The 23,714-nt window shown below is 38.4% G+C and overlaps 2 protein-coding genes across 6 annotated transcripts in view; one reads left to right on the forward strand and one right to left on the reverse strand.

The window, feature by feature from the left end:
• Positions 1-182: 182 nt before the first annotated feature.
• Positions 183-21,353, forward strand: LOC111321896 (uncharacterized). The gene is made up of 20 exons (XM_022924896.2): positions 183-482; positions 1,215-1,372; positions 4,438-4,506; positions 6,270-6,430; positions 7,236-7,376; positions 8,069-8,146; positions 8,303-8,407; positions 9,083-9,236; positions 10,289-10,377; positions 10,645-10,686; positions 12,219-12,273; positions 12,929-12,995; positions 13,589-13,672; positions 14,139-14,260; positions 17,091-17,171; positions 17,850-17,973; positions 18,277-18,352; positions 19,018-19,165; positions 19,259-19,338; positions 19,845-21,353. Exons 1-20 carry the CDS (start codon positions 221-223, stop codon positions 19,960-19,962), a joined length of 2,214 nt encoding a protein of 737 aa, XP_022780631.1. The 5' UTR covers positions 183-220; the 3' UTR covers positions 19,963-21,353.
• A 626-nt stretch (positions 21,354-21,979) lies between these two features.
• Positions 21,980-23,714, reverse strand: part of LOC111321929 (neuropeptide FF receptor 1) — a 24,103-nt gene continuing 22,368 nt past the window's right edge. For all 5 annotated transcript variants that reach the window (XM_022924947.2, XM_088734995.1, XM_022924950.2 and 2 more), the window contains one exon: positions 21,980-23,714. This exon is cut by the window's right edge and continues 486 nt beyond it. In XM_022924947.2, the coding sequence (XP_022780682.1) occupies positions 22,713-23,714 (1,002 nt within the window). In that variant the 3' untranslated portion in view covers positions 21,980-22,712.

The following is a 23,714-nucleotide window of genomic DNA, read 5'->3' on the forward strand; positions in this document are numbered from 1 at the left end:
CGCAGCATTACTGTCTTTTAGATGCACTAGTTTTTACTCCTGTTATAAGATTAATTCAAGACTTCTAGATTTTCTTTTGGAGGGTAGGGGGGACTGTATACGGGCTACCAGTGCCCCTTTGGGTCCCTCAACCACAGGGTAGCAGAGAAGAGAGAGCTTTGAGTAACGATATCGGAGTCAGGGTTGCGCCTGCGCTCTCCTAAGTTAGCGGAATTACAAAATGGCGTATCTAGCAGGTTCTTTGCCAAGGTTGAGGAATCTTTGGACAGACTCACTTCGATGTTTCCATCTGTCTTCGCTTCTCTCACAGATACGGATTTTCAAGCATCCTATTTGCACTGCGAGTGATTACAATCCTTTTCTCAAGCAAGAAGCTTTACCACTCTTCAATGAATTTCAAACCACCCATGTAGCGCCAGCCATCGAGAAATTGACTGACGATTTCAAGAGTGACTTTATGAAGTTCGAAACAAAATTACAAGGTCAGCTTTTGTAAAAATAATCGACACATCCCTGTAAAGTTTCTTTTACACTAATTAACGTAACAAATTAGTTTTTCTTTCTTGTCGAGAATGGTGAACGTTACTAGTGTTGGGCAGAAATCGATCTGGAGAAACGGATCCCTTGTAAATTTAGGTCCCTTGGGACAAACTGTATACTTTCTATGAAATCGGATCTGTAAGCGAAAGTACTACCTTCGTAGTCTTGCATGATAGGCAAATCGTTATTTCTAGGATAGGCTGTTACAGTACTGTTTCCTCATCTTTCATCATTTTTGCGTGGTAGATTTACAGCTGAGTATTCAAGCTTTTACTAACATTAAATTGAGAGGTTTAACACCAAAATTGTTTTTCTGTGTTTGAATTTTGTAGCCTGAAGAATATTTTGCAGGTGTTGGGCTTCTTTGCAAAATTTTGTGTTCGTTTTTTAAATGATAATTAACTGACAGTGGTGTTGCAGAATATATGATTTTGTGTTATGTCAGATATGTTTATAAAATTGTGCTTATGTACTGTAAAAAGTGGGAAACAATGAGAATATTTGATTGGGTTCAAGAGGTTATGTCAAGAGGAAAGAAACTGTTTAAGAGCAAAATCATCTACTTGTCGAGTCCTCTTTACCATTCATGGCAAATTCAAATGATCCTTTTACTTCTTATCTTGCATATGGAATCATTCAGAATAATTAATCTTTCCAAGCTGATTTTTTTCTAGAATTACATAGAGGAAAGGAATCACTGATTGATCAACACTGGTCAACTATAATTGAACCACTAGAGAAGATAGGCAGTCCTCTTAGTTATGCGTGGGGAGTTACATCACATTTAAATAGAGTTCGTAACAGTCAAGAATTGAGAGATGTTTATGAAAAGGTATATTAATGTGGCTACCACTTATGCTGTTTTGCTCTAAACTTCTGTCATAATTGATATTGTAGTATTGTATACCTCGTATCCCAGAGGTTAGCATACGAGTTATTTGATCATGGGGGTTATGTGTACTGTTGAACCTTGATTTTGTGGACTCGTAGGGACTGGGCTGAATAGTCTGGATAATTGAAAATATGAATATCAATGAGCCAAAAATGAAACTGAAATGTGTCATTTAATCAACATTATGCAAGAATAAAAGTACATTCTCAAATCATTGTGCATCATTGCCAAAATGCTCCAAAGTATTTACAAAAATGTTTTATGAGAACAACATTTTACAACCTAAAAAATCAGGATAATCAAGGTCCAGATCACTTAACTGTGATAACTTGGAAAAGGTGTATTCAGTGAATGTGAACAGAAAAGGAGGGGGGGCTGTAACAAAAGAAAATGGGTGGTCTATTGAATATCCTGTTTCTCTGAATGGACTCATGATTTGAGCATTTTTGAGAAGCTGTTATTGATGGCATCCTAGTGGGTGTTAGCCTCCTATGCAGACGTTCTTTGGGCTCGTCATGCAATCTTCCTCCCCCACGAACGTCTGCTGAAGCGAATGAGCACATTCCTTTCCCTTTGTTCAAACAGATCAGACGGAGAGCATGTGGAGATCACCGAAGAGCCAATTGGCCCTTGGTTATTGTTCAATAGAAAGCCAATCATAAGCTGTGATAGAACAACCCCCAAGAGGGGGTTTAATTTTCTCGTGTTTCTTATTACTCATGGAAAACAGGTCTCAAAACCTAACTTGAGAAACTCCGAAAAAAATCATCGGAAAGAACTGTTTTCTGTGCAGTTTTCCGTTAATCCCGCAGGGAGAATAAGAGTGTTTGGTAAGAGTTCAGTGGATATTGCACACTTAATTGAATTTGCTGTGCAAACAGATTTGAGTGTGTTTTCGTCCATTGATCCGTTCGTCTGCAATAAGTGCTACAAGCGGTTACTTCATTTTGAAAAAGCTAAAACAAAATTGTGATCCCTTTAGGATGAGATAAAGGAAGACTTTAAAAAAGTAGCAAATAGAACGAAACACTTACGTCAAAATTCCGCTGAAAAGGACAGGGCATTGAGAACATTGACATGCCAATCGAACCTACAACAGCTTTACAAGTGCAGCAACAATCTGCAACAAAATCACTGAAATTTGAACAATCCCCTACCAGTTCTACTTCTTCTAATGCCGAAAATGATTGAACAGTACATGAAAGTTATGATATACTCGGTGGAAGCACTTGGCTAAATGCCCAGGAAACACCGTCAACAAGAGAAAATTCATCAAGGTTCAAAGTTCGCTGCCTTGATCGAGAAGTGCGTTGTGATTAGTCTTATTAAACGACCCATTCGTTTCAGCAGACACTCGTGGGGGAGGAAGATTGCATGACGAGCCCAAAGAATGTCTGCGTAGGAGGCTAAGTGGGTGTTGGTGGATATGTTTGTACTTGCAGGGCATAATTTTATTATGCAATCCTCAAGCCAAAGAATTGAGAAAAAATACGCTACAACATAGGTGCGCTAGATGCCTCAGTTTATTGAAGCAACAGTTTCCATGTCTGTACTTGCGACTGCACACAGCTGTTGAGAATACTCTAGTCATTATTGTAACAATGGCATGACAATTAAAATCTTTTTCTTTCTTTGACTGTGGTTTTAACCACCTCCAGCATTTTTCATTTATATCCTGTTTCATCCGATTTGGATTTTGGGTTAACTTTTTTCATAATTTCCTCGTATGCTTTTACCTTTGTCATCAAGGTCTTATTGTCTTATGGTTTATGCTTTACTTTCTATATCAGAGAATAACCATCCCACCCAAAAAGGTTTTCTTCTTCACCAATATTTGCTGCTTGACTGGATATTAAGGCCATGTTGGGTCAAACCTTCAAAATGCGCATCCAAATCGCTCAAAAGACAGTGCATTCCCCCAATATATGACATAGTTTAGCCCTTGACTGGGAAACAATGAAACAATGTTCTTCTACTTCTATCTTTCTTCTAACCATTTTCACTGCATTACCGCAGTAGGGTAGGACTAGAACGGAACATATGCGAACCATGCAAGTAGTCCACCCAATAAATCCCAGCCATTCCAGCCCAGGGGAGGACATCCATCACACAGTAATCTCGTGTGTGGGAAATTAATGTCTCCTACCCTTTTTATGATGCTGTCCCATCTCCCTGTAGGAGATGGGACCTCCATTTATTCATCCCTATCCGAGAAGACTAGAATATCTAACCATGACTTGATGTTATAGAAAGGTAGCATATTCTTCTCAATTCTTTTAAGACCTTGAGTGTTGGTCTGGCTGGGGCTTGAACCCTCTACCTCCCACACAACAGTCCAGCACTCTATCCATTGAGCTAACCGGGAGGTGGTTAATGTTTAAACTGTAGGTTTTCCATAAGAGACATCTAACTTGGAATTTGTTTAATAACCAACCCAAAAAGTCCACTGTGAGAGGAAATGGTTTAGAAGGAAATTTTCACATCATAGAATGATGCTAATAAGTGTAAAACTAAACAGTGACACCAAAACTTATATGTGACTTCCCTAAATTCTACTACAATTGCTGATCGCACAAAGAATTGTTCAAATTAAAATTGTGTTTGGGTTGGGCAGTTGTACACAATTTATGCCCAAGTGGGTGGGAACTGGAATGAACCAATTAAATCTGCTTAAGTTCAAATGCCATGGGGGATGGTTAAACCTCAAATTGATTGAAGCCTTCTGTTAGTGTTGTTACCTTAATTGATTGAAGCCTTCTGTTAGTGTTGTTACCTTAATTGATTGAAGCCTTCTGTTAGTGTTGTTACCTTAATTGATTGAAGCCTTCTGTTAGTGTTGTTACCTCAATTGATTGAAGCCTTCTGTTAGTGTTGTTACCTTAATTGATTGAAGCCTTCTGTTAGTGTTGTTACCTTAATTGATTGAAGCCTTCTGTTAGTGTTGTTACCTTCACTGATTGAAGCCTTCTGTTAGTGTTGTTCATTTTTTTCAAAATGTTTTACAGGTTCAACCAATGGTTGTACAAGCTTCTATGAAAGTCTCACAGAGTGTCCCTTTATATGATGCTCTCCAGGTAAGAAAAAATTGTTTTTCTTGCATTGTGTAGGAGAAAAAGTTTTCTATTGATATGGATGAATACAGTTTTCGTGCTTGCTTTTGCTGATGCAATTCGGCACATGAGCAAGGACTGCAAAAAAACAAACATGCCATTGATAGAGGGGTCGTTTTATTTACTCAACACTGACGTATCCACACTATCTGTGCTATTTTTCTCTATACTTGGTGCAGTGTATTGAGGGCTTTAATCTTTTATTACAAAGACATGTTACAAAGTTAACGGTGCAAAGAACCCAGTAATTCTCAGCCTTTTCGTCATTACAGAGAGAACCCAGTTAAATGCAGGGCATGTGTAATAAGTAAAAAAATTGCGATTGCATGGAAAATTGCTTTCTCTGAAATATACCTATTTCTTGAGAACCACTCATTAGAATTTCACGAAATTTGGCACGAAAATACTTTAGGAAGTAAGTAACTGGAGTATTGAAAAAAATTGATTTTTAACAAAGGAAATTCTAGATAATTGAGTGAACCTTCGACAAGGGATAAAGTCCCTATGACACCTATTTTTTTAGCATTAAATTATAGAAATAGAAGTATGTAGAGGGTGTCTGGTAAGATTTGTGGGTTATTCTGATGTGTCTTTGTTATTTTACAAGGTGATAAAAGTCCAAAATTGTATTGAACTTAGGCTCCCCATATCTCTTTGGCCGTGTTAAATAGTAGTGGAACCTGTGATGTAACAGTAGTAACACCAAGTTTATCAAAGAAGCAAAGTGAGTGTGGAAGCTACTGTTTACAATCTTTTTAGCCAAAAAATGCCATTTCGATGTGTAATTTGGGGTTTTTCGAATACCCCTGACTCCATGAAGATTATTTCTCTCCACAAGATTCCTACTGTGACGTCACGGCGCCCAGTCCCTCTTTACTCTGCCAGACTATATAACTTGATGAAAAAGTCAGAAAAGGGCAAAATACCACAAATGTTGCAAAAACATGTTTTAGAGTCACTATATTTTGATGTAAAATAAAAAAAAAATAAGTGTCCTAGGGACTTTAAAGATCTCTCTGTTAAATTGTTAGCAAAATGGTGTTAACTTGTGAGTATCGTTACAAGCTCGTTGCATGCAAATTATAAAGAAAAACTATTGACTAGATTTTCTACAAATGAACAAAACCAATTTTAAAGGCCTGTTTATATGAATTCAAGTTGCCATGACAATGGCACATATGTCAGCTTAACTATCAAAAAAACAAAGTTTGTGTTGTTAACTTGCTTGCTGCCAGTTTTGGCGACCAAGAGATCAAGGTTTTTAGAGAAAATGGTAAAAGAAACACAGGTATCAAAAACTGTGTTCAGCCACCTTAAACCAGGCAAGTAATCAGATGCTTCAGAATCTGTAAAGATTCAAGTGTAGACAATTCCAAGATTTTTGTGGTTAAAACTGCAGTAAGTTTTCCCAGTTAGACTATGTAAACTCCTCAGCAATATAGAGCCTGTTCCCAGGGTCTAGGTGTGGCTTGATCTTTCAGTGGGCTAGAATGTTTTTGCAGTTATCTTTCCGTGCTTGGTGGTACACTTAAGCACTCATACTTACTCATAATGTAATCATGATGTCAAATGTTCTAGACTGTTATTAAGCAGATCTACATATTCAGTCTCAGCTCAGTCTCCAAGCATGACTGTAATAGTGTTACAGAAGATGTTGCTTTCTACAATACAAGTTATTTTCAATTGCCTCTTTGTATTAAAATTTGATGTGTTATTTTCTCTATCAGAAAGTTGAAGGGTTCAGTGTGGGTCTTGATGAAGGACAGCAAAGAGTAGTGACATCATTTTTAAGATCAGCTAGAAATGGGGGAGTGGCCCTGAGAGGAAAAGAAAAAGAAAGATTTAATGCTATACAGTTGAGACTTGCTGAACTGAAAAACAAATTCAGGTGAAAAGTGGGCAAAACAAAGTTATAAAGTCTAGCTGATTTTTTTTATCGGTACAGATAATCCCCTCTTAATTGGACATGGAAAGGAAAGACCAGAATGTCTGTATTATATAGGTTTTGTGAAGGAACTACAGTGTATATTGGAATCTGTTAGGGACGTAAGAAACTACCTATAACAGAGAGGTGTCCTTATTAGACAGGTGTGCCCCAACAAGAGGTTTGACAGTACATCTGCCAGTTATTTTGTTCAGTTTTTACTTTTTACATTTGAAGGTGATGAATTTGTACTAAAACTTTGGAAACTTCCGATCCAATTTATCAACGTTAGAGAGATATTGTGAAGTTGACATTTCTCCTTTGAAGATTTTTTTTTAAATGTTTTGTGTAGGTGCCTCTTGCATTGTTCTCCAGCATCATTCAAAATTTTTGGTAGTTTTGTAAGTTTTGTTCTCTGGTAATTGATCATTTTGTCAATGTCAGGCTTTTGGGATGATTTTGATTCAAACATAATTAGCTGTCAATTAATCATGCAAACTCTTATAAGAGTTTTTTTGCATGATTCGATTGGTTTCAACATACTCCTATGAGGTTGTGTTGCTTAACAAAACATGATGTGCTGGCATGTTGTAATAGACTTATGTTTATATGAAAATTTGTGGAAAAATGACAGATGTTGTGAGGCAGCTTCAAAGTGGTGCAGTAAATGCTAAGTATGTTGTCACTTTGCAAGAAAGTATAATTATGTAATCAATGTTTAAATGCTTTTGCCCAGTTGGTCTCACAATGGTATTGTTATTTCCTTCAGTAACAATGTATTGGATGCAACAAAGGCCTTCTCATTAGTTTTAACAAACCCAGATGATGTCAGAGGATTGCCGGAATCTCTTCTTCAGATGACTGCAGAGGCAGCAGCTGCAGAAAGTCACAGAGACCTTAAAGAAGCAAGGTTGAATTTCTTTTTCAAACAATTTTTAACATTGAGATGGTGGTTATCCAACAACCATTACAGTTTGTTTACACAAGAAGGTGTCTTTTGGATGCGTAATTGTTTCTGTCAGAGAGGTTTTGTACACGAGTTGCATAAATTACAATTGCCCACTTTCTCTTCTTTCAAGAAGGATTATCATAAACATTGGCATACAAGCAGATAAACCACACCTTTAGTTTGGCAATGCAAATTTGGAAAAAAAAGTCTTTTGAAAAGAAATTGATAGAATTTACACATGGAGTTTTGAGAAAGTTGCTTTGAGAGAATACTTTCAATCCTCACCTATGATTTTAGCTGGAATAGTAAGAATGTCATTATCTACCTATACTTATGTTTGATCTTATTCTGGTATTTTATACCACTCAACAGTAAGAGATATAAGCTTATGCTTTTAAACAAAACCAGCTCTTTTAACTGAAAAATGAATAATTCTATGACAAACTCTCTTAAGAAGGCCAGAGGTTCTATGATGTAATAATTTTTAGGATATAATTTGTCACCTTTAATATTAAATAAAGATGCTACTTATGGTGACTTTTCTAGCACATTTTTATAATTATGTCTTCTGTACCAGTAATGTTTGCCTTCAGTTAAGTTTATTGCTGAGGTGCTCTATAAGAGCATGCTACTCTACTTGTTTTTGTCATCAGGAGAAACATTGATCCCAGATCAGGACCTTGGAAACTTAGTTTGGATTTGCCTTGCTTTGAGCCATTCATGAAGTACAGGTAAGAACAGCCACTATATATACTGTTTCTGTCCTTCTAATTTTTCTCCTTTGTAAACTTCCCATTCTCTTTTTCTTTTTGTTGATTGATGATAACTAAAATTGTTGTACATATATTGGTAAGCAAACAAACCTAATGTTTGTTTTTCACCAACAGCCAAAATAGAAGTCTGCGAGAACAACTGTACATGGCTTACATAACCAGAGCATCGCAAGGAGAAAGTGATAATTCAAATATTATTGAAGAAATAAGAAAATTAAGGTACATTTCTTGTGTAGTGAGGTCAAACCCTGGCTTTCAGCTTCTTATGGGTGGTTTGAGTGAAAGTTCATGTCCTAGTTACTACATAGTGGTCCCAGCCTTTCCAGGCTTAAGCTGGATTTCCACTGTCGCGTTTTTGTCCACATATGTGAAAGTACATTAAGAAAAATGACGTGTTGAAATGAACATTTACAGGTGTAAATGCATACATTGACTTACAGGGTTGCCACTTATTGTTGTCATCTTTCCTCTTTCATGTTTATTTCAAGGCGTTAACTTGCATTTTATGCACACTGCAATCATCAGAGTGCAGAGAAAGTTAGGGAGCCTTCAACTAACTAGCATGGGCCAGTGCATGGTATTTACTTTTTTAAGGAGCAATGGAAATAGCTTTTGCCTGTTTTCTTTATGCATGTTGTACATACAGAAAAACTTATGCATTGTGCAACACTGGAAATCTACCTTAAGATCACTAGACAACCAATTTAGGGTTACTGGTAAATCTTTCTATAAATTTACCTTGGAGTATATAACTTGCTGTGCACAGTGAGGTATATCTAAGTTGGGGATCAGATCTACAAAGGACAAAGATGGCCAAATCTTGTAATGCAGAAGGTTTAGATTTTAGTTTAAATAGAGCCTGAATCTCTCAGTTTATAATTACTTTTATTACAGACATGAGAAAGCTACTCTCCTAGGATTTGAGAACTATGCAATGCTATCACTGGACTCCAAAATGGCTGGTAGCCCATCTGAAGTTTGGAAAATGATCACTGATTTACATAGCAAGAGTAAATTAGCTGCGGAAAAAGAACTAATCAATTTGCAGGTAATGTATTGGAATCCAGTTTTAGTATTGAAAAAAGCTGAACATGATTACTTGTCAAGAGTTTGGGACAGTAAATGGGACATAGGTCAGAGACATTGAGGTTTTGCTATTAGATGCTCCACCAACCAACATAAACAAACTTTTATATAAACTAGTCCATTTGTGGAGCTCCTATGTGATGGGCATCCTGCACAGTGCAAGGATCTGCATTTATCAAACACATTCTTTGTCAGATATTTTTCTGTCCATTGTTCATTTCAATTATCTTTGACATCTTTCTTTTTCTGGCAACTAAGTTGAAGATTTTCTCTTCTTGTTACTCTCTGTAAGATATTTAGCATTACCACTGGGATACATTGTAACAATTTTTTTTAACCTATTTCTTTGTCAACTGTAAAGAAAAGAGGAGTTCTACCTCTCCTATCTAAGATTTTTACCTTAATTAAAAGCTTAGGCTGTTATAGACTAGAAAAATTCAAAAGACGTACAGCCCTTCTTTGAGAAAAAATTTCTCTGACAAACTGCCAAGGGTTGAAGTGTCTGTTCTTTTTTTATATTCTCACCAAATTTACTTCACCTTTATCAAGCTCATGTTGTTAATTTAATATGTTTGTTTTGCCTGGCAAAAGATCCCAACCGTTTCTTTAAACACGTATAGTAAATGCACAAATTCTACCTTGTTCATTGGCTGAGTCTAGACAGTGCCAAAAAAGTTGAAATTAATTAATTACATTTGATGAGTATCCCATCCAGCAGTTGAGCCAATACTTAGGGTATTTCATGCTGCAAAAACCAGACGAGCTCTTATGGTAATGTACTGCTAGGTGCGTAGCATTAATATAATGGTGTTGTGAGCAAGGTGACATATCCTTCCACAGCATATCATGGTTTCTCTTCCAGTTTGCTGGTATTGTGAGAGTAAAGTGTCTTTCCCAAGGAAAAAACACACCTAACATGGCCAGATTTCATCACCCTGCTGCCTCCCAAGGCCACCAACTTGCCTTTCAATAAAACTAACTTAATCTTGACTTTTTCATAACTTTCTTTTCAAGAACTTTGCTCAGGAAAATGGTTTTGTCGATGATTTGAAACATTGGGACATAGCTTACTGGTCCCAGAAGCAAAAGGAACATCTGTTTAGGTGAGGCAGTCATGAAAGTCATCATTATTTTGCCCTGTCATTCCTAAGATCTCATTACTAATTCTTTTTACTGTCTGCCATACAATTTTCATGATGTTAGTTCAGTGAATTTAGCATTGGATCAACTAATAATCCCGACTTGTCTGCCGAATATTGTGTTGACACTGCACTGAGGAGAAATTCTGTCTTGGTCTCTTCTGGGAGTTAGAGGGTCACCTCTACAAATGTGATTTCACTGACACTAACTTTGTTCACATTCCATTGAAGTTTCACTGATGAGGAGCTGAGGCCTTTCTTCCCATTACCAAGGTATCAAATGATACTATTAAGAAACTCATTGATGTTGAGATATAAAGGGCAGAGTTTCATTGTCTGTTTTTGTCCTTATTTCTAAGATCTTAATAAATTGACAAGGTATGATTTGATATCAGGCCCTTTGTAAAAAAGTTACATAGAACACGCATTCAACTGATTGTACAAAAATGGTGAAGATGATACTACACAACCACATGAGGATATGAATTTTACCTCTGAGTTGTGATGTCACCATCTGTTAAAAAAAGGAGACAAGTGGCCATGGAGTATTCTATTGTTTTGTTTTACACATAGTTAATTGCCTCAATTAACTATGTTTTACACAAACAGCAATGAAATATTCAAGCCAAGAATACCATTTCAAAATACATTTGCAGTGATCAATCACACTTTAGATAAACCGATAGAAATGTTAAAGATACAATGAATATATGAAGTTCATATATTTTGAACTGCGGTTGTAGATACGTATGATGCACGATCCTCGCAGTAGAGAGCGCTATTTATGCAATAGCGAAAATCAGACCTGAAAAAAATCAGGCCTGTACGGGATTCAAACCACTGACCTCTGCGATACTAGTGCAGCGCTCTGCCAATTGAGCTAACAAGCCAACTGGGAGCAGGCCGTTAAGTTGATTCGTAATAAACCCGTGATGATAAATCAGATACAATGAATACATGAAGTTCATATATTTTGAACTGCGGTTGTAGATACATATGATGCACGATCCTCGCAGTAGAGAGCGCTATTTATGCAATAGCGAAAATCAGACCTGAAAAAAATCAGGCCTGTACGGGATTCGAACCACTGACCTCTGCGATACTAGTGCGGCGCTCTACCAATTGAGCTAACAGGCGGTGGTTTGAATCCCGTACAGGCCTGAGTTCTTCAGGTCTGATTTTCGCTATTGCATAAATAGCGCTCTCTACTGCGAGGATCGTGCATCATACGTATCTACAACCGCAGTTCAAAATATATGAACTTCATGTATTCATTGTATCTGATTTATCATCACGGGTTTATTACGAATCAACTTAACGGCCTGCTCCCAGTTGGCTTGTTAGCTCAATTGGTAGAGCGCTGCACTAGTATCGCAGAGGTCAGTGGTTCGAATCCCGTACAGGCCTGATTTTTTTCAGGTCTGATTTTCGCTATTACATAAATAACGCTCTCTACTGCGAGGATCGTAAGAAATGTTAAAGGTACGTCAACTCTCCATACCCACGTAGGCACGTACGAACAGATCATTTTTCCTTTTTTCTTTTTACATACATCTGTCATAACTTTACTGAACTTAACTTCGATATTGTTTTTAAAATAAAAAAGTCAGTCATTGATGCACAGGATCAGTATAACAACTTCTTCCTTTGTGAAGGATAAGAATAGTATTTAGACCTTTTACGGTATAGATATCATACAGTTGTACTATTGAGTCAGGGAGTTGTTTGCTTTACACTAAAATCTGTATAATAGGCAGAGCTGTTGTTGTTGTTGTTGTTGTTTACCCGCACAACTGTATTTGTAGGGTACTTGAAGGACTCTTTAAACTTTCTTCTGAGTTGTTTGGAATAGTCATTAAGGTTTGTTATGTATTTATTATACATATTTGCTGACCAGTATTTTTACTGTTTGGTTGAATTTAAATCCTATACATATGTTCCTTGTTCTTACCCTTTTAGAGTTTGTAACGCAAATCATGTTTGTGTGAAATTTATAGCTGAGAAAATGATTTAGAGTTCTCATTAAGTCCTATTTTGACTTGAGTTCTCGGTGTTTTTTCAATTCTTGTTGCTTCCTCTGTTTTTGTTTTTTTGTTTTTTCGTTTTTAATTTTCTATGGAATCATATTAATTTACTTGAATCACTTATCCAATTTTAACAAAGGTAATAATTTGCAATATCTTTTTTGACCTTTTTTCAATTGTGGTATAATGCATGATCATTCGGGACTTTTACCGCGATGTGTCACCAATACGGGAAAAAGCTTTTACTAACACTCAAATTGAATTTTTTGTGGCACAACTGCATAGCTGCATCATGTCGCAGAATATGGGAGATTGATTTCAGTGTAAGCGGTTATGTTGGTTCATTTTAGAGAACTTTGGTGGAATTTCTTGACCTAGTGAAACTAACTTACTACCCACTAAGAGGTTCAGCTATCAGGAGTGGAGAGGTTTGGGAACCTGATAACATTTCTCTGCGCTTCTATAGATGTGGTAATTCTGTTTTACTTTAGTCAGCAGATGGTGAAGCAGAAGTTTGGCATCCGGATGTAAGGTTCTTTCACATTATGGATGAAAGAGGTATTCTTCAAACGAAATAGGACGACTGATTCACTTATCAGCAGAGGCGAATTGTTTCTGTAAGAAACTGTGAAAAAAGAGCGTTGAGCTTCAGAAGATAAAGAAATATCGCGGGATTGCATTGGTTTTGCTGTACTTTGCTCTATTAGTGGTCTAGAAACTCTTCCCCTCATAAACAATCAGATGCCGGAAAGCTAATAAGATTCACCACATAGAGTCGTGCTCCCTCTGCGCTTCAGTTTTTTTTTTTTATTTCTCTTTTTACCACGCTTTCCAGAAATTTGTGACACTCTAATGCGTACTTTGAGAAAAAGGGTCAATCTCCTATTTATATGACTCTGCAAACGTTTTGCTATGAATTTCCTGCCCACGATACGCTGCCATATATACAGATAATTTGGTAGCGTCAGCCCTTCGTTAGAGCGTTCTATTCGCATTCTATTTACTTTAACGAAGGGCTAACTCTCTCACGTTTTATTTCTTTTGTTAGAACTCGTTAGAACCAATTTCACTCAATAGATTCCTTGTTATACCAAAAAGGTTATAAAACCTTTTCATTATGGTGACAATCTTTCTGCTTCAATCATGTTCAGGGTACCACATCGCGTCATTTTACTTGGATCCATACTCTCGACCGGCGGAAAAGAGCGGAGGGGCCTGGATGGATCAATGTCTCAGTAATTTCTTACAGAAATGCACTTTATTTTTTACATTACAAAATAGTGTTTGTGCTATCTTATAATACTTTATTAGAGATCTGCTCTTCTTAAAAAGCTGCATACAACTAGGTGTCGAAAGTAACGAGCGATCACTTTGATTTTCTTTCGCTCTGTAATTGGTCCAGAGAACTTCGGTGTCACCTCAGCCAATCGGATTCAATACACAAACCAATTAGTGGCACGTCAGACAGTTTGTGTTTTATCTTTTAGCGCTCTTCCCTTTGCTGTTACGAAACTCAAATGAAAGCGTTTAAGGGCAAAAGGGGCGTTTTCTTTTAATTGATATTATGCCGAAAAGGCGTGTATTTGCTTGAATTCATTTACAGCATCATAGATAAACTTAAACTAAGACGTGCAAACTCAGACTCTACTAATTCACTGGATACTAAGTTAGCTCCGCTTTATGTAATGTTTTTTAATTCAGACAGAAGTGAACTCCTCAACAGAAAACCTGTCGCATACTTAATTTGTAACCAGTCCCCTCCTGGTGCGGACGGTACACCTTCTCTGATGACTTTCCGAGATGTAGAGACACTTTTCCATGAGGTAAATGTAACTGTAGTAATTCTGTACTTTTGTATCTGTGAACAAAACTTCGAAGATTATTTCAATCCTTTAATCAATTAAACTTTCCGGAGTAAGTTGTGTGATGCTTAAGTCTGGCTCGATAAAAACAAAAAGTGTTTCGTTCGACCTACAAACAACTCTATACTCGAACTTCATCCTCTCGAAGGAAAATACTTATGATGCAGGATCCGTTTTACGTACTTACAGTGATTCTAAAATGACGATGGTCAAGGATTGACAGCCCAGTAACTGTTACCTGTATAACATTACCCAATAACATTACCCAATAACATTACCCGATAACATTACCCGATAACACTACCCGATAACATTACCCAATAACATTACCCAATAACATTACCCAATAACATTACCCGATAACATTACCCGATAACACTACCCGATAACATTACCCGATAACATTACCCGATAACACTACCCGATAACATTACCCGATAACATTACCCGATAACATTACCCGATAACATTACCCAATAACATTACCCAGTAACATTACCCAATAACATTACCCAATAACATTACCCAATAACATTACCCAATAACATTACCCAATAACATTACCCAATAACATTACCCAATAACATTACCCAATAACATTACCCAATAACATTACCCAATAACATACCCAATCACATTACCCAATCACATTACCCAATCACATTACCCAATAACATTACCCAATAACATTACCCAAAAGGTCTGAGCTAGTCTTCCCTGCTGTAAGGTTGTTTCCAAAAGTGAACTTAAAATAATGACGTAATCAACTGATTGTTAGAGATAATTTTCTTTTACAAACTGGTGGATGTGCTTGCGAACGTTGATTCTTCCTACTTCCAGAGCTACGGGCTCTTCGAACGAGTTATCTGATTATAAATTCAGTTGGTCATACATACAATCACCTTGAATGAAAGAGGTGTTAAATGTGCTAGAATTAAAGATAAAATAGTATTTTCTGATCGTGAATTCCACATGGGATTAACCCAAAACAAGATTAAAAAGGGATCGAAAATGTAAGAAGGGTTATTCCTAGGAAATTCCTGTATGGAAATCAACTTTGACCGGAGCAATTACTTTCTTCATTATCAAGCGGATTAATATTATTCCAATAAGTCTAATTAAAATATAACTTGCCGCAAGGTCTAATTGCCCTAGACGCTGAACATCTGTTTTTTCGTCGAATTCACGATAGATAAAAGTATTTTTTTATCAAAAGTAGCAGCTTAATGTAAATATTTAATAAAGTTAATTGACTATTTTCTCACAGTGAGAGAAGGTGATAATTTTATGTAGTTGTAAAATAAGGTCGTTAAGGAAATATTTGACAGCTAATTTATTGTGGTAGGGAGCTGGAACAATCAACTAGTTCAAGCTCGTACTACGAGGTTTTTTAAGTTTAAGTTTAATAGTTTAAAAACAAATATTACATCGCAGCCGAAGGGCTGAATTGCATGATATTTTACAAAGATATACTATGTTACAATAGATACATACAGGAGTATAGTACATACAGGAATATAATAAATAATTACAATTATATCAGAAACTATAAAAAGATAAAGTATCGCTAAGATCGAGTAATGCTAGGCAGGCTTGATCAATCGAATATTCACGCAGTGTTGTTTGCTAGTCGGCACATGCTTGGGATGAAGGACCGCTTGAAACGCTTGGTGCGCGCGCCAGGGAGATCGTACTTTCTAATTCTCCTTGGGTTATAATGTTTTACATGATTGGTAGGAAATAAGTGAGATAGTTTGTGGTTATTAGAGATTGCATCAGACAGTTTAGAACACTGTTCCTCGCGCCGAGACTGCAAAGTGTCTAAATTATAGTTACTCAAGCATAGACTGTAAAAGCAATCTGGTAAGATGATACTTAATGCCCTTTTCTGTACTCGTTCGATATCATTACGTAGATACTCGGGCAATGCATGGTGAAAAACGGGCGAACACTATTCCAGGACAGGTCTAATAACAGTGCAGTAAAAGTTGATTATATCACGAGGGTCCACTCCCGCTCTCCTAAGGAGAACCAAGAAATATAATCTCTTATTGGCTTTCTTGATAGCCTCAGATATACGATCATTCTACGTAAGATCATTGGAGAGAGTCACACCTAAGATCTTGGCGGAGCTGCAACCCATTAACGGTTACAGGCTCGACAGCATGCTTCAGTGTTCTTCTTAAAGTCGATGTTCATGACTTTACACTTATCGGCATTTAGGGTCATTCGTTGATCGCACAACCAGGTTTCAACAGCATGAATAGTACTTTGGATGTTGGTCGACTCTCCTCGCGGCACGATCTCGGCTACAGTAGTGTCATCCACATATTTCCAGGAATGGAATCCACGGACCCTCAGGTCATTTATCATTTGGATAAATAACCAAAAGCCCAGTTTAGTGGCCTGCGGGACGCCAGTAGGGACAGGGCCCCATTCCCAGGTTTACTTGTTTTCCTCCCCCCATAAAAAGCATCAGTCCAATTTTTTTCTTTCCAGAATCATTTTACAGGGAGGCACTCCTTGTTCGTGCTTTTTGACTTACTTTAGTCTGGAAGGGGCCTGCACGTTGGCTTTCGGTCAGTAGAGGCAAGCAAAACAGCGGGCTGGCGAAAAATAGCGGGATTGTCAGATTCCGTTGCTGTTTCCCCCAAGCAACCGGTAGGTGTCGTTCGCCTGCTAGTGTGCTCGTCTCTGCCGACCGGGCCTGGAAGAGTCTGGAATGTGCCTCTAAAACCACCTTAAAAGTGTTTTGTAAAACATTTCATGTCATTTTGATTTCGTCTTATAGTTCGGACATGGCCTCCAACACATGTTAACTACAGTGCCTTACTCGGATGCCGCTGGAATTCGAAATGTCGAATGGGATGCAGTGAGTTGAGTTTGAGTATCCATGTAATTTATGACGCTGTCAGATATCACCTTAATACTTTCATTGCTATCACGGCTTAGCACTTTGTTTTTCTGTCATAGTAGTTTAGCCGATACTCAGTGAAGCTGTAGTTAATCAAATTTGTCTCCTAACTGGCATCCTAATAAAATCACGAGGTTGCAAATTCGAGCGCAACCTTGTTTCTAGGGTCGTCTTTCTCCCTCTAGGGGGGAGGTGGAGAGTGGACCCTGGAAACGAGGTTGATTCGGGCGTGCGGTACTAGGTCTCATCGGCGTCAGCATCATTTTGCATGTCTGGACACTTTGGCGACACCTCGTTAAGATATATTATTTACTGCTATACTTCAGAGCTGGGTTATTCGAAGCAAGAGTAGCGCTAATCCTGGGAGGCTGAACACATACTAAAGCACCTATTGTGTTTCGTGTGCCTCGGCTCAGAGGTTTACACGGAGAATACTGACCACAGTTTGCTTTCATTTTTGACCTTTTTACAACAAAGTGTGCTCGTAGAGACTATTACTCCTGGGAGTTCTGCGATTAGGCGTTGAAATGACCGAAACTCTCACTCAGGTTTTTCTTTCAACACGAGCAAACGTGAGCACTCGTTTTATTCCGATGTTTTTCCTATTCAGATGAGCTTACCATTTTTATTACTTAGGTAGAGCTTCCTTCGCAGTTCATGGAGAATTGGCTGTATGATAAAACCACCATGAATTTTGTGAGTGGCCATCACCGCACTAACGATACCTTACCAGATGAACTATTCCAACAGGTTTGCAAAGGTGCGTGATTTGTTTCTATGGGATCGCGCTGAATTACAATAACTTATGTAAGGAACATAGAAAGGTGTTAATCATTTGTCACAAGTGTTTGACGGATAAAAAAAAAAAAATGAATCGCCATGAGGATCCAAACTTCAGACCCCCGAAGATGCGGTTGGACCAACTGAGCATCAGACTGGAACTTGTGGGTGAGCAGATGTAACTGACGAATGCTACGATCTGCAAAGTTGAAAGCTGAGCCCAGTTATTTTTATTTTAAGGTTAACTTATCTTGTGTTGTCTGTGTGCTTTCGATCTTTGTAGCTCGTAGATTCATGGCCGGGTCACAGATGTTACGTCAGTTGTATTTCGGAGCACTCGACATGGAGCTGCACACAAGGTACTTAACAAATCTGAATTTCTGTTTCCTAGACAGGTCTCTGCTTAAGTATTGCCTTATGTTGCTGTGATGTGTTCTCGAGCAGGACATCTGTGTGAAATAATAGTCTCAATATATTAGAGTGTAAGTACCCTAAATGTCCCTGACAGCTGAAACTTTAGTTTCCACTTTTGTTTTTGCTCCTTTCATTTTCAAGTTTACAAGAGAAGAGCAAAAACGCCCCCTTCCGCAAAATACCCAGAGATAGAAAAGTAGTGTGATTGCAAGAGGGAGCTTATCATGATTCTGTAACATAGAACAACTTGGAGTATCCCTGAATGGGACAGCACTCCATTACAAGGTTACCCCCCTATTGTATTCTGTGGTAGGACACTTCACGATCTGTCTCTCTCCACCTGCGGCCCGGAAGGTATTCAAAAGGGGATCGACATAATGAAAGGTTGTCCCGATTATCCTTTCTAGTGTCCTCTGTTAATCGTTAAACAACAAATTTACCTTCCTTTACGAAAACTGAACTAACCCTACTCATTCAGTGGTTAAAATTCAACCCTATGTTAACCCTAAGTCCTAAGAGATCTTTTACTCAGGCTCATTGAACTGACTTGTAAGTATTTAACGGTTTTTCAGCTCAAGCTCAGAGAGTTAAAATTACTTTCTACCAACAGTTCCGAGCCGTGGCTTGCTGTCCTTGAACGGATCTCTAGCAAATACACTGTTCTTAAACCACTTGATCAAGACAGATTTCCCTGCTCGTTTCTTCACATCTTTGCAAGTGGATATGCTGCTGGATATTACTCTTACAAATGGGCAGAGGTTAGTAACCGTTTGATTCATTCAATCTGTTAATTACTCGTGTAAAGTTAAAATACGGTGATCATTAATGTTTGATTCTATGGAAATTCTTAGATGATGTCTGCTGATGCCTTTAGTGCATTCGAAGAAGTCGGTCTTACCAACAGAAAAGAGCTGAGTACAATAGGAAAAAGGTACTTAATTTGGACGTGAACGCAAGGTTTTTTTGTACACTAGCACAAGCCTGCTATCAGACGTTGCACCTTTTTTCGTTTGTGGGAGAACGTGTCAGGTCCCCCAACGTTCGCGCCGCTGAGGTCAATTCTCCTTACAGAAAAATAACGGCTTATCGCTAATAGAGGATATCCTTTCTTGCTTATCGCATGCTACCCTTGAGTTAATTGATGGAATTTAGGTTCTTTCATAAGAAATTGCAGCCTTTTTTGAGACCTAACATTAATGAGAGACAACTATGGGCTGGAAAATTCTATTTAAAGAAATTCAGCAGAAACACTTGACTTGTTATTTGCTAATACTTTTTTTGAAAAAATACCATTTTTAGCGGAAGGCACATTAACATGGAGTTATCAACTATTAAATAATCAAAGTCAATGACCATAACTTTAATTTGTGCTGACCTTTCTACACTTGATCATATCTTGTGAAAACAAAGCCTTATTCAGATTCTCTCATTCCACAGGTTCCGCGATACTATACTGGCCAGCGGTGGTGCCCGCCACCCTCGTGATGTTTTTCAGGACTTTCGTGGGCGACCAGTTGCCTCTGACGCCTTGCTGAAAAGTTACGGGCTTCAATGATAAGAACAAAGAATACATCGCTTTCACGTGAAGTAACGTCGGCCATATTGATGCTGCGAATCGAAAAATCGTCCAACCTTGTATTGCAAATTGACTTATCCAGTGAGAATTAAACCAAGCCGTAGGCCAGACTTGACCCCACGTCAAGCTGATGCCATCAAACTCAGCTTCTGATTAACGTCTTTTTCCACACAAGTGCTACCTTGACATGCCAGTTCACTGCATATCCACCACGTTGACTAACACTTACCGCTGAATCACTTGTATTGTGCAAACCTCACGTGCTGATTGACTAACCTACCCGTTAACAAAGAAAAAGAGTCGTACAAATCCCGCCATTCTCCAGTGAAAGTGTAACGAGAGAGAAAAAAGACATTTTAGACGCAGTGAAATTCATAAGTTAACTTTCTATCAGTCTCGAGCTCAGAATCTCGAGTTGTAATTGGTTTGGGCCTTCCTTTCTTTGTGATTGTGGAGGCAAAGAGGAGAATTTTAAGCCCGCACTAGTAAATTGGTGGGTCTGATGCTATGTTGTCATTAGAGCAATTTTGACTGGAATGTCAAATTAATACGGGATTACTCTTTTTTTCTTCACCTCGCCCTGTGATTGGTCCAGAAAACTGGGGCCGTCCCCCAACCAATGAGATTCAAATCGAATACCAATCATGGTTTAATCAACCGCGTTTTCCCGCGTTATTGGTAGTTCGCCTGTTTTGACTGAGTTCTCATTGGCTAATGATGTTGTCATCCTTTTGTCACGATTGGCTGTACTGATTACTTTTAATTGGTTTCCCTTTTTTGATAGTCAATTGAAAACTGCCCTTTTGTGTCAGCAACAGAACGCCTGTTTTAACGCCCTTTTTATTGCTTGATTTGTCTCATACTGCGCTAGACCAGTGATCAAGACCGGCTCGTACGAACTAAAAGTCACACGTGAAGGACTGCTCACTTTTGTGCGTGTTTCTCGCGTTCACATACCGCGCCTGCTGGGCAAACTTTAAGTGAGGTGGAGATATTTGAAGGAAAGACAAGGATGCATCTAATTTTGTTAGGATCACGTCTGGTGCGAGATTCAAGGGTGCATCCAAACAGTCCACAGCAAAGATTTCAGTTTTTTAGTTGTTAAAAATAGCTCGTTTCAACCTCGAACCATCAACTTAACAAATGAACACTTTCATCACGGATGTCATTGCTTCGGATGGCGTTAATCACTTCTTAGTAAGTAACGCCTTTCCACATGTACACAAGCGAGTGGCTGTGCTATTCTGTGGCTTATTAATGGAAGTCCCAACCTTTTGGTTGTAAACAAGTGTAGCAAACAAGATACAGTCGAACCTGTAATGGACAGCTCCTTATTAAACATGAATAAAGGCTGATAGTTTCTAAAGAAACTGTTTGGCGCTGCGTCGGTGAGGGTAACGAAATAATTTGGATATCTCAACAAAGTTGAAATGGTAAATTGGCCACCGTTACAGTTATAAAAGCTGACGTTTCGAGCGTTAGCCCTTCGGTTACACGGTTATAAAAGCTGACGTTTCGAGCGTTAGCCCTTCGTCGAGCTCCGACGAAGGGCTATCGCTCGAAACGTCAGCTTTTATAACCGTAACGGTGGCAAATTTATCATTTCAACTTTGTTGATATATTCAAATTATTTCCTTATTAAACAGTCATTGTTATTATTGCGGTCTCCGTCATCCTTTACTGAGTCAGAACGAGCTGTTTGTATTGTTTTCCACTTTTATAGAACAGTCGCTCAAAGCAGAACCTCTTAAATGAAAGTAAGAATTATCTTTCAGGTAAACTTCAATCCACGTTTATCTCCCAAAGTAAATGTTAGTAGTATTTTTAAGCGAGTTTTCGTGCATTATAGGATCAATTATGGCATAAAACAGCGTTTTTATCGCTATTTATTATACCTCTTTTTGTGGAGCCTATATTAAGAGGTCAACCTGCATTAAGCGGTCACCCCACCTTTCCCGCGGGTGTTTCGCTGTATATTTTCTGCCATACGATCGTAAGCTGTTTATCAGTTTTATTCGACTTCAGGGCCCTACTATCCTTTCATTGCTAAATTTAGTACTTCGCATTACTTTTTAGGAGGGTTTCTGTTGATTCTTAGAAGCACACGCATCAATCTCGGTATAAAGGTGACATTTTCTTGTCACCCTTTGGGCAAATCGTTCTGTTGATCCCTTGGATCATTTAGAGTGACTCGCATCTGATTTCTTCGTGCTATATCATCCCTGAATCACACACTTAGGTCACAAGAATAATGGAAATGCTCACCAACTGAAGAAGCTCTTGATTGTTAAACAAATTCTCCTTGTCAGCACCTTGGGAAATGTATAGAGAACAGTATGGAGAATATGCATACTGAACAGTATGGAGAATATGCATGCTGGTTTTTGGGCGTAAAGGTTTAAGCTGAACGTATTGCTGACAATATTACGGCAAGTTTCCATAAGATACATGAGCTTATTCACGCGCCAAGTTTTACCTCTAAAAACGCAGCTAAATGAACGAACTTGCTGAACAATGTTGGCACCGATAAGACTGATTTAAAAGGATGAAATTCTTCTTATTTTACAAGTAAGATTCCTCCCTCTCATGAGGACTGCTCCCGTTCTATTTTTAACAAAAGTATATTAAGTAAAAGTCTTTGCAATCATATGTCCAAGGAAAATGTTGAGAATTTTACTACAATGTTTTAATTCGTGTTATACTTCGTAAGGTAAATGTGCGTGTTTGACTTAAACTACAGTTTCTTCTTCCAGTTTTCCTTCCGAAACTTTTTCTGTTCCGTCATCTTTCAATAGTTCCTCGTGTAGCAAAACTACCTCCGTGTTATTGTTTCGTTGGCAGAACTCACCAATGCTACTACTGTCCGTGTTACGGTTTCTGTGGCCCCAGGTTGCACATATCTTGTTTACGCCCGAGTGACTTGCGGCCGAGTTTCTTCCGAGCAAGCTCATAAAGCCGCAGCAGAAAACGTAAGAGAAGAACCGGATGAAACCACGCCGGTAGTGCTTAGTGAGTGTACCATAAACAATTGGATTCAAACAACTGTGGAAGTAGAGCAGTGAGGGAGAGAAGCTGAACAAAAAAGCTATCAAGCTTTTGTTATCTTCATAAGCAAAGTCGTGAAGAAGCCAGGCTAGCTGGGCAGGCAGCATGCAAATAGCAAATAAGATCACAATCGTTGCTAATGTTTTAATCACTTGCATGTTCTCTCTTCTTCTTTCTTGATGTACCGCGTGATCTGGTACCTGGTGTCTACCTTGACGCACCAAATCGAGGCCGATACGGACATATGCAACAGCAATAATGGTCAGAGGTATCATAAACTGAAGTGCAAACAGGCTAGCTGTGTAAGCCTGTCTGTATTGAGGGGAAGGCCAAACCTCTGTACACCCTTGTGACGGCTCTGCCAGCTTCGGTTTTGTCACCAATAATAACGGGAGCACGAGAACAAGTCCAAGCAGCCAAATTCCTAAGATCCAGATTAGTACGTAGCGATGACGCATCTCAGCCTTAAAAGGATTCAGAATAACGTAGCACCGAAAAACAGCCATGGATGTAAGTGTAAAGATGCTGAGATTGACAGTGACTGTCATTAAAGGCCAAATCAAACGGCAGTACAGGTCATACTGAATGTCTGCAAACATCATGTAGACGTTAGTTGGAAGGCAGACAAATAGGTACACAAGGTCATTTATGGCCAGGTTCAGGATAAATATGTCATTTGCTGTGCG

The sequence above is a fragment of the Stylophora pistillata genome, chromosome 10, assembly GCF_964205215.1.
Source record: "Stylophora pistillata chromosome 10, jaStyPist1.2, whole genome shotgun sequence".
NCBI lineage: Eukaryota > Metazoa > Cnidaria > Anthozoa > Scleractinia > Pocilloporidae > Stylophora > Stylophora pistillata.